An 11,338-nucleotide genomic window follows, 5' to 3' on the forward strand; every position below is an offset into this window, starting at 1 on the left:
CCAGATTAAAACATCAGTCACTTAGCAAAGAACAAAAGTGTTAGAAGTTTTCTTGGAGGAAAGACAATTGGGGCACAGTTTATACCACATATCAATAAAGCTACGTACACACGTCAGATTTTTATCGCCCGAAAATCGGCATCGGCCAATTATCGGGCGAAAATCTGCCATGTGTACAGTCGGTGTCGTCCATCGTCCGGACGACCGACCTGCCGGATCCACGGACGATGGACGACGACCGATCCTAATGAAAGGGAAGGGGAGAGCGCGCAGCAGGGTGCCGCTCCGTCGCTCTCCCCCTCCCCTCTCCATAGAGTATGAACGGTGCTGTATGTACAGCACCGTTCATGCATCGTGCACTCCCTTGTCGTTGGAAAGGATCGTGAAAGATCCTTTCCAACGACAAAAATTGCAAGTGTGTACGCAGCTTAAGTCCCTGAACAAGGACCTTTGGCAAACTAATCAGATGTTATTTAAATAGAACCTGTGAATTTAGCAAGTGTAAAAACAACTTTTAAAATTATGTTAACATATTAAAGTCATATTACATTTTAATAATTGGGTTTATGTAGATCTAATTTAAATCCATATTTTGAAATAGAAAGTAACAATGCATATCTGTTAAACATACCCAGTGAATAGGTAGAGAACACTTTACCATTTATAACAATATTCTGCTCAGTTCGGCTGTTAAGTCACTGAAGAGTTGTTTATATTTGTGCTGTCAAATGAGATTTTCTTTTTTCCAAATGGTATATATCTATATATCTGATAAATATAGGGAGGATGAACACCTTTATTGCAGTTATAGGGTACTTTTTCCAAAGAACCCTGGAGCAACTATACTTATTTTATTGTCAGTCAAGATATAAAAGTGTTTCCTTTCCTTTGTAGACAGTATCATTTCAGAACTCAGTACACACAAATATCTTTGTTTATTCATTTATTTAATAAAATAGCTTTTAGTACATATAAATACAATAGAGGTTTACAGCATGAAAATATCACAAAATAGATTCTTTGATTTAGGTAGGTGTTGAACATTTAAATATTAACATACTTGTGTTCCTGCTTACAATAAACAGTATCTCAAGTTGTGTACACTGAATATAGAAAAATACATATTTTGCAATCAATTGTGTTTCTTACATTTCTAATACTTATATTTCAACACCTCATCAGCACCCGTTAGTAAACCCTGTAGGATTATTTACTTTTGTGTATCAGTTTTACACTAGCCAAGCAGAGTTGTGTTCACTTCTAAATCAGCAATATAAAGGGTTTTTAATTTTCTATTTACCCAGTTGGTTCTATATTCGTATCCCCATTTAGGCCTTAGAAGCTTGGCTGGTGTAAACATATTCCCCTTAGGGGCCTAATTGCACCAATCACTTTGTGGTAACATACAGAGAATTCGTGCAGTGTTACCACAATTGCACAATGCATTGTGCACGATGGAAATGCATCACAATGCACAATGTCCTGTGTATTTTGCTGTACTGCAAAAAAACTAGAAACCATTCATAATTTTGTGCATTGAGGTACATTGCAGCACATACAAATATATATTTAATAACACATAAAAACATAAAGTTGACTATTCCAAAATATTGTCTGCAGGGTATGCACTCTCAATATGTATTATTTAAACTATCATGTAAACATTATTTGGAACTGGCACTGGTATTCTGAGTCAGACTGGCTTCAATGACCTTTCTGTCTGCTAGGTCAAAAGCAGTGTCCAGTGTGTGTTTATTTCATTTGTCAGTGTTTAATTCCTATGAGGTACAGTCAAAATCTCAACTGAATTATAGTGCATTTACTACTAATGCAAGCTCTGTTGTGTTTCAAGTACATGAAGAACAGTAAAGTCCACTGAATTAATTGAATGATTGAATGATTTATACTATTAAACACATTTTTTGAGTTAATAATACTGCTATTCTTGTAAAATTGCTATGAGAGGGACCTTCTAATGCCCTGTAATAAAACAGTCATGTGCTTATCAGACATAAGTGCTGATGTTACCAAAGGTGTCACAATTTTCATTATGCTAATCATTATTATAGCTAAGGAGATTTAGCTATATTCTTTTATATATATAGATTCAAGCTTTGTATTTTTTATCTTTGAATATTTAGGAGTTGCTGTCTGCTTAATTATTGACTTACTTTTTAGTCATTAGTATTGTATTTGCAATACATTATATATTATGTATTAATAATAAACTAGCTAATATGTCATCATTGAGACATGTGTTTATGGACACCATCAATGCTTTTCTCCCTATATAGGTCATAATAGGTAAAAAACCAAGTAATCATAACGATCTTGGAAGCATCTTAAACTGACCTAAAACAAGAACAAAGGCTCCTGAAAGCTCCTGAAGGCCCCTTTTGTAGATTAGATAAGAATGAAGACTTATCATTCCTTGTACCTACATTTGCTTATTGGCAAAATTTAATACATATTGATACTGATACATTTTCCTAAAATAGAATGAGAACAAAAGTTTAAATGGAAAAAAACAGTAAACATTACGTATTAAAATCTACAAATTCTGGCTTTTTACGTCTCTTAATGGAACCATATGAAACCAATCTAATAGCAGCACATTAAAAATGGAGGTATTTGTGAATCAAAAATAGTGGTGTTAGGAACCAGCCTATAGCCTCAGTTCTAATGAACTAAAGAACAAAAATAATATTCTGACATCTAGACAAAAGAACAAAAATGTACTATATTTTTGTCTAAACGGTACTGGGCGTATGGAAAAGCAGCATACTTTTTTATTTATCTAATTTAAAATGTCCAGTGTGACATTAAAAAGTGAAATGAATATCAAAAGTCTATTGTATTTCACTTTTCACATTGTGTATTACATACTAACAAATACTGCAATCAAAGCAAGCAGCTGCTTGATGTGACTCTTCAAACCTAGTGCCTCTGAGTTGCTGGGGAGCAGCTTCACATGCTCAAGGCAGCATCAACAAATAATTTACAATCCTGTATCACTTATTTGAGGATCCAAACTATAGGAGGACACTTATGACAGCTAGCGGTTTTAATGTTATCAGCTGGGGGGAAATTAACACAAAGAAGGATTATTACTAATATGAAGAATCAATACCAATTAATATAGTCAGGAACGGTTATCAGCCACAGCATACTGGCACACTGTTACTTACTATGTAGAAGTGAACACCTGCAGGACAGAGCGGGGGTCTATTTAGGAGGTACATAGACTTCCATTTTTATACCAAACCTCTGTACTGTCATGCAAACTTTATGATGGAGGAACTTTAAATGAATTCAAGTTGTGTCTAGCAAATATGTTTCACATACAGTTAATAATTTTTAGTATTTTATACACATTTTAGATTCCAGTTACTTTTTTATAGTAATTATGATCTCTAAAATGCTATGGGTTTTCAATTATACTGATTTGGGGACAGTAGACTCAAAAATTCCTCCATCATGAAATAAGCCTATTTCTGACTTTAGCATTTGCATTTGTTGTATAAAATACCATTGGCTAAAGTGATTTAAAGTGCTCTTTGTCTTATATCAGTTAAAAGATATAACCTGGAGTTTTTATTAGAAAATATATAGATGAACAAGAGAGTGGTGGGATTTTAGCTGTACTTCAGTATAAAATACTAATGATGTTCCAGCAACAACTGGCGTCCTTATTTGGCCTACACTACATGTCAGCGTACATAAATCCGGAGGTAATAACTAGAAAGAAGGCCGGTGGTAAGAAGCACAGGTGAAAGTGTGTTATGACAACACACTCTGATGGAAGCATTGCGTGTCCAGGATCACGTTTCATCATGTGTCATTGGTTTAACCACCGTTGGTATCAGGCTTGGGTTTAACATTTCTTGGGCAAAAAATAGAAACAACACCAGGTGCAGCTTTCTATTCTGAGTTAGATTTCAGCCACAAAGCATCCTAAATAAAGTTGTTCCAGTGTAAAATAAAGTGCACACCATGATGGGGTTTTGACGTATAGAAGTAGTGTTCATAAGCTGCATTGCATAAGTTCAATGTAAACAAAAGAGTGTCAATTGGGTATATTTAGAACAGGTCTATATTCAGTGCAAGTATTGTGCAAGCTGCTCATCTGAGTGAATGTCCACATACACCTTAAATAGACAAGTGCTTCTCCCCTTCTCTGTGCTGCAGAGAAAACAGAGATGTTAGAAGGCATGCTTCATAAGGTCATTATGTGCAAAACATTGACACAAGTACAACAAAGCCAAGGAATAAAACATTTCACAGCTCTTTCCTTTATAATATGTTCTTTGGATTGTATTGGTTAATATATATATGATATAAATAACAGTTTAGCCAGGTAACAGATAGATTTACCACTTTCATGTTTACATTTCATATTTAAAACAGAAATCATCGGAGCAAACATAATAGGCACTCTTTTTTAATTGCATATAACTAAATTTTAGTTCAACATTACAGTAATATATAGAAAAGCTTAAGTATCCTCAACCTTTATACACTGTGATTTTCGTCACACAGCAATATAGAGGAGGATATGGGAGGCCCAAGACATAAAGGAATCTTCTAAAGCAAATAAAACACTGAATACATCACACAATTCAAAGTCACAACATTTGTGATCTTTAAGTTTTTATGTTCAAAACTCATTTGATCCTTAAAAATGACAATTAACAATGTTAACAATTAACAATGCTAACAAACTTTTTGCATAGTAAACAGAAAGGGTCACTACTAGGTATACAAGGGTCTACTTGCAATGGCAGTAAATATACAGTGAAATGAAGGATTGCTGAATATCTTTATGACATTGCAGCTTTACTGATAACAGTAAATGTAGTTTAATGTGACTGATTGTTACCGCAGTAATGTTGGTATGGCAACAAATATTGACTGCTTCTGCTTGGCCTGTAATTAACGTGTGTCATACCATGTGAATTATATGTGCGTATATATTACTTACCATCTTTCTCTGATTGCTGAGACAGAAAGTACAGATGGGTCTTGGTGCTGAACTGGCCACAGAGGCTCTATACTGGAGACATGGCTGTCCATCCATGCAGTCCTCTCCTAACAGCAGGATGTTAGCTAGATGTGAAATGTAACTAGAAGCCAGTCTTAGGGTTTCTATTTTGGATAGTTTGCGGTCTGCAGGCTCTGTGGGGATTAATGTCCTGAGGGCAGTGAAGGCTGTATTCACACTGTGTGTTCTGTCCCTCTCCCGGGCATTGGCAGCTTGTCTCTGCTTGCTGACTCCAGACATTCTGCCCTTCCTCTTCCTTTTACCCCTGTTGTCCCCATTTGTACAACTGTATCCTCCATCATCCCCCCCACCTAGAGATTTGTCTGAGCTGTCGCTTGTACTTTCAAGATCTTCAGCATCAGAGAGCAGGCCACCACTGCAGTCAGCAGGTTGCCCAATGCCACCACCCACACACTTCATGGCCTTGCAGTCCACTCCTGTAGTCTGTGACTCTGTCCTCATGAGCAGCACCATCCCCCGGGCTCCCATCACTTTTATGCACAGCAGGCAAACAGCACCTGTTGGTAGCGAGCAACTCCACTTGATCCACTGACACCTCAGCAAGTCATTTTTTGAATGGTTGCTCCATTTAGCCTGAGCATGTGGTTGCTCCGTAAGGCAAGAAAGGTGGGGTTGGTGGAGAGTTATGGAGCCTGGGGCAATGGCACCATCCTAAGCAGTGCACCTGTTCTTGTTGTCATATTACGGGTAACAGCTAAAGACAGAAGCTAAGCATCAATAGAGTGAAACGGAACAGACGGTTTGTTAACTTGCATTACAAGTTTGCCCAATAAATCTATTTATTAGAGTGTGGGACATCATAATGAACCAATGTTTACCTTGCCTCCTTTACTTTTTTAAAAAGTGACAAATACATATCTGTATCGCTGCATAACTGTTCTTACTCTTGTAGCTTTTATATTATTATTATTATTTATAATAATAAACAGGAGTTATATAGCGCCAACATATTACTCAGCGTTGTACATTTGGAGGAGAGGACCCTACCTAGAAAAGCGTACAATCTAAGAAGTGGGGAAAGTAGTACATTATAGAAGGGTTACATGGGTTACACAAATGTTTGTTTTTGGTGCAAAGATAAAACAAGTTAGCTAGTTATTATTGTTAAGATGTGCAAAGTGATCTGCAAGTCGAAGATGTTCAAACTTTAAATGTGCAATCAACAAGTTTATTTTAAAACTTATTGTAGCCTATATTCCCAATTTGTTTTTTTAAAAAAGGTTCCATTTCCTTTGTATGAGTTGCACATGACTTTTTATCACTGTGATATTTGTGGGTGCTTACCTTGGTAATTGTTGGGTCCACTATGTCTCCAAATAAAGGCAGTAATCCCACACCAAGTGCTGATGGATAAAAATCTTTTTCAATATCTACTAAACTAAATTATATAGATGTATTACTTGCCTATCAGATATCAGTCTGATCTGTGGTAAGACAATGCGATATATTAAGCTACAGCATTTGAACAGTGGGACTTTACCAGGGAATATTTCTAAAGTGATACCGGATCTCTTACATGACTTCTATTTAGGGGTAACAAAAACATAACTAGCTAAGTGGCTGTAGTATACACTATATCCTAAATAATTTATATACAAGTGCCAGTGAATGATCTGCTCAAACTTTATGTTCACCAAATCTTTGTCATGTTAGCATCATTGAAAACATTGTGAACAAGTCTGTAATGTACTTATATTTTACTAGGATAGAGGGAAATCTTATTTTCTTATCTGTCTTGTTGCACAGGATTGTTATGCTTGTTATTTGCAACTGAGCAATGTTATGTCAAAGAGCTCATGATAAGCAATATATATTGTACTAGCATAGGCTAAATTATCACCATGTTTAGTTTATAAGGTCTATGTGTATAGATGTGTGTACAGCAAAGAGGGCTGGAAACATAATCCCAATGTCACAGTCTTTCTCATGTCCATAGAGTGGCACAACACCTGTTGGCTGTTGAGCCCAATGACACCAGGAAAACATAGAAAATAAAATAATCCCATATTCAGTGTTATCAGGGCTTTGAAAAGTATTTCAGACCACTATTCAAAACAAGACCAATCTCTTTCAAAAGCTTTCAGGTCTCCACCGTCCTGACATTTGTCAGTGCAATGTCAAACATATAAGGTTAAGTAATCCATCCTTTCAACTTTTAACTAGAGCCAGCAGGAGGGGCAGCATGGGACATAGATGTGTTAAAAAAAACAAAAACTTTGTAATTAAGATTTATTTTATTATTACTGGAGGTGTTTAGGCTAGTGTTCTAATTTAATGTTATAGTTTAATACAAATACACAGCTGAGTTTAATAATTCACCTATCACTAATAATGCAAAACTCACCCAACCCTTGTATAAACATTCACATTGCATTTAGAAGATTGCAGCTTTTATTATAAAGCCTTTCACCTGAACACAAACAATAACTATATGGTTCACAATCACCCTAATTTATGATTACCAGGTATAAACAAACAAACCAAAAACCTATAAGCAAAAAAATAATAATAAACCTAAGATGTGTCTTACCGTGAAATTAGTGAAAAAAAACTGAGGATTCCTAGTCTCCAGAGAATATACCCCTGCTCCCAGTTGTGCACCTTTGCACAGGAATGGTATACCATTGTCACTATGCATAAACCAGTCCAAAGATATGTACCCAATGCAAGTAGAAGAACATATGAGAAGTGGGAGAGTTGCCAAAAAGAATGAAAAAAGGAAAGTATTTATTTAAAAAAATATAGAAATTGTTGATTCTAGTGATTAACCTAACTACCCAGTTAGAATGTAAATCTGCCATAATACCAAAGAGTTTGCTGTTAATATAAATTAAGTTTGATGCTGGTGTGTTGTGTCCTACACATCTATTTTTTTAGAATTCAGTGTTCTTTTCCATTTAAATACCAATTGTCCCCACTTTTTTGTGTAGATAAACAGATTGGCTGCAGCTTTATATATAGTAAATGTGACCTGATCTGAGATTGAACATGCAATTCCCAGTTATTGAATAAATCATACCTGTTTAAAAGAGGACTTTAGTTTTATGCACTTAAATGAAAAAATACACAGGAATAGTCCGTCACTTGTTGGCCACTTCCTCTATAGTGATCTATTACCAGGATAGCACATTGACCTTATAAATTACTTACCTGTGCTCTGTTGATCTAAGCCCTACACGTGAATCTAGACAGAAATATACTCTGGTGTACAATAGATATATTTATAAGCATTATAATCAAATACATTGTCCAACAAATTAAGGTCTGGGGGGAACATAATCCACTGAAAATCTGGACAGAAATAAGGGCTGGGGAAAACATCAGCAACTTTTATAACCTGTATGACCAGTTGGATACATTAATGAGACAAGAACTAATAAAGATAAAATTAAAAAATTATAGGCTTTTGGTTTAAGCAGCCAGCTGACTGGCATTTTCAAGAAATGTTTAGTTTCTGCATCCCCCATATTCCTCCTATGACAGGTGGATCTGCAGTGTAGCAATGACTTGAATTTACAGCATCCACTAATTTCCTGCAGTCTCCTTTATTTCTTTTCTTTAACGTTTAAACTACGGTTGCAGTAGTCACTTCATCCTAAAAAGGTGGGAAAGGTTGTATGTGCACAATCAGTCAAAACAATAAAACCACCTGCCTAATAATGAGCCAAGCTTTTGAGCCAAGAACTTAAAAAGTGTCCTGTGGTATTACTTGGTAAAAGATGCAAGTAGCAGATACTTTACCTGGCCTGCCTCCTTCCCCTTTGTAATCTCCTACCCAGTTAGATGACCTCCATGCACATCCACATGTAAATGTGATCTATCAGACCTTTTTTCATGTTAGATGTTTACATACCCAGTGTTCACTATTGTAACTCTGACCGGTCAGTGGCTACTCAGCCCCATTTGCAGCAAAAGGGTCAGGCAATGTCCTTCTGAAATAATGCGTCTTACCTGCTTAATAGCTTGCACAGCGTCAGACACAGAACTCAGCATTCACAGTTCTCTTATTTGTGCTGGGATGAATATAACGTCCTCCCGGCATGGCAAACCAAGATGGCAGAAGATCATCAATGGAACGTGGACAGATGCCTTTTTTCAAAAGAGTCATTGTTAATGATGTTGCTGTTACCTAATTATTAAGCAAAAACAATGTACAGTCTCCTAATAATAACAAATCTAAATCAACTTTTTTGCCTGATTCAATTAAATTGAAAATTGATTTGCTCTACTGAATAAACTACAGTATGTATATAAGTTTTTAACTAACAATCTGGCATTCAAAATTGTAAAATATCAGTCTTTTTTATGATTCTGACTAAATTCAGCTAATATACCATTGAGGCTTATTAGGTTTTCATTGTATGATAGCATTCAACACTTGCCACTTCAGAGTAATGAGGCTTCACTATGAGCCCAGCTGTTGTGTTCTGCACAAGTTATACCAACTGTGCATAGTTGCCGTAGACATTTTTGTCATGAGGGGTTGATCAAAGTACTAACCATTCTAAAAGGACTAGTAAAGCGCATGCAAAAGGTTAAATAAATAGAAGAAATGTCTGGCAGCTAAAAATGTACTTAGTGTGATATGTGAAAAAACATAAATATGTCATAAAATGTGTACTGTAAATCTCTAGTACATTTAAAGATAAACTACTGTCAACTAGTTAAATACAAATAATATATATAATATACAGTATATATCAGCATATATATATATATATATATATATATATATATATTGTTTTACATCTCTACCCTCCAAAGAATTTATATTTCCACCTATTCAGTTATGAGATTTACTCAGTTGTGCACAGCACGTCTCCTCCTGGCAGAGGAGAAGACCTGATTTTTCTTTGCTGCTGTTGAATAACACTTAGAAGGGCTTTTTCACATTGCGCATTGTTATTGCACATGTGTCCATGCAGAAATGTGTGCAGCAATGCACACCACATACGTTGATGTGCTGGAGTTGCCATTCATTGTTAATGACGTCCAAAACATATCACAGGCATTCATGATGCTGTGCAATTCACATTTACTGTATTTACAAATACTGAATGCTCTGGTGTGTAGTTGGGTGGTATACCATTTTTACAGGGAGAGATAGCTTTAGTGGTCAGCTTGCACTTCGTTTCCCCTGAAAACGTATTGCATATCAATGGAATTAGTGTATAAATGTTTCTCGTGCCTACCCATATTTTGCCTATGGCACAGGGACTTAAGGTCTGTTTAAATGAAACACATCAGAGAAGAAAGTCCCATGTGGGGCAGGTGTTTGCTGTCCAGATCACTAAAGTTTTTACCCTTGAAGTATATTGTGTGAGAGCTGTTGGCTCTCTGTATTGGATCCTGGAAAATATGGATTCTTGTGGACCTGGTCTGGTTTATGGCCTATGTCAGGGTATTGGACTAAAAGAAATGTTTCTTTTGCTACTGAATATTATAGTTAGGTCTAAAAAGGCTGAATACTAATACATACAAAAATGTATGTGAAATTTGAAAGACCTTGGCAATGTAATCTGGATGTGCTAAAAACTGTTAAAATTCAACATAACAATTATAAGTTTTATCTAACATTAATATCCATGCAAGCTTTTAGACTGGATGATATTTTACAGTAAATCTAGCTGTCAGAATAGCTTAAAGGCTAGTGACAACCCATAGAGTTCTTATTTGTAAGTAAAAAAACAGATTCTAAAACTGACCATACAAATGCAAACAATTCTGATGTAATGATTTCCTTTTAACAAGACTATACAGTGCATTGACTAAAACAAATCACATCAGATAAACACAGGATATAAGACTAATAAAAGCAGATGGGATAGTTGGGAAATATTTGTTCTAATTATACATTGTTCTATCCATGCAGAGATTAATCTCCTTACATAGTACACAGTCTCTGATATATATAGAGGCTTGTATTATTTTAAGTAAAATGATGGCGAGGGAGATGAATAAAATATAGCTTTTAAAATAATCTGGATTGACCTACAACTCCCAAATATGGTCAATTAATGACAAAAACAGATGATTATAGTATCAAAAATATTATTCTACATACTGTATACAACACAACAAGTTTCACAGCAAGTCAGAGTTTAAAGATAAAAATTATTAATTGAAATTATTATTTATGTAAGCAGAGAGTTTTACATGTTACACTGGCACAGTCTGAATAATATGAGATTTAATAAATTGAGCCATATGATAAATGATATGTTTATGTTTTAAACTGTACAAAATTAGATGTTTCTCCTGAGGAAGCTTTATTAG

General features: G+C 35.4%; 1 protein-coding gene across 1 annotated transcript; it reads right to left on the bottom strand.

Moving 5' to 3' along the window:
- Nucleotides 1–922: 922 nt before the first annotated feature.
- LOC140324551 (transcription factor 15-like) lies at nt 923–9,055 on the bottom strand. Its single transcript, XM_072402599.1, has 3 exons — nt 9,014–9,055; nt 4,982–5,713; nt 923–4,182 (listed from the first exon to the last, which is right to left on the bottom strand). Exons 1-3 carry the CDS (start codon nt 9,053–9,055, stop codon nt 4,150–4,152), a joined length of 807 nt encoding a protein of 268 aa, XP_072258700.1. The 3' UTR covers nt 923–4,149.
- Nucleotides 9,056–11,338: the final 2,283 nt, after the last annotated feature.

The sequence above is a fragment of the Pyxicephalus adspersus genome, chromosome 1 (genome assembly GCF_032062135.1).
Source record: "Pyxicephalus adspersus chromosome 1, UCB_Pads_2.0, whole genome shotgun sequence".
In the NCBI taxonomy this organism is placed as follows: Eukaryota; Metazoa; Chordata; class Amphibia; order Anura; family Pyxicephalidae; genus Pyxicephalus; species Pyxicephalus adspersus.

Excerpts from the sequence above, each read along its gene's own strand:
- LOC140324551 (XM_072402599.1), bottom strand. The coding sequence starts at position 9,055 with ATGCTGAGTTCTGTGTCTGACGCTGTGCAAGCTATTAAGCAG. Across the intron at positions 5,714-9,013 it reads CTGTGCAAGCTATTAAGCAG|GATGGTGCCATTGCCCCAGG; the intron begins GTAAGACGCATT and ends TGCACTGCTTAG. Across the intron at positions 4,183-4,981 it reads TCAGCAATCAGAGAAAGATG|CACAGAGAAGGGGAGAAGCA; the intron begins GTAAGTAATATA and ends TTTTCTCTGCAG.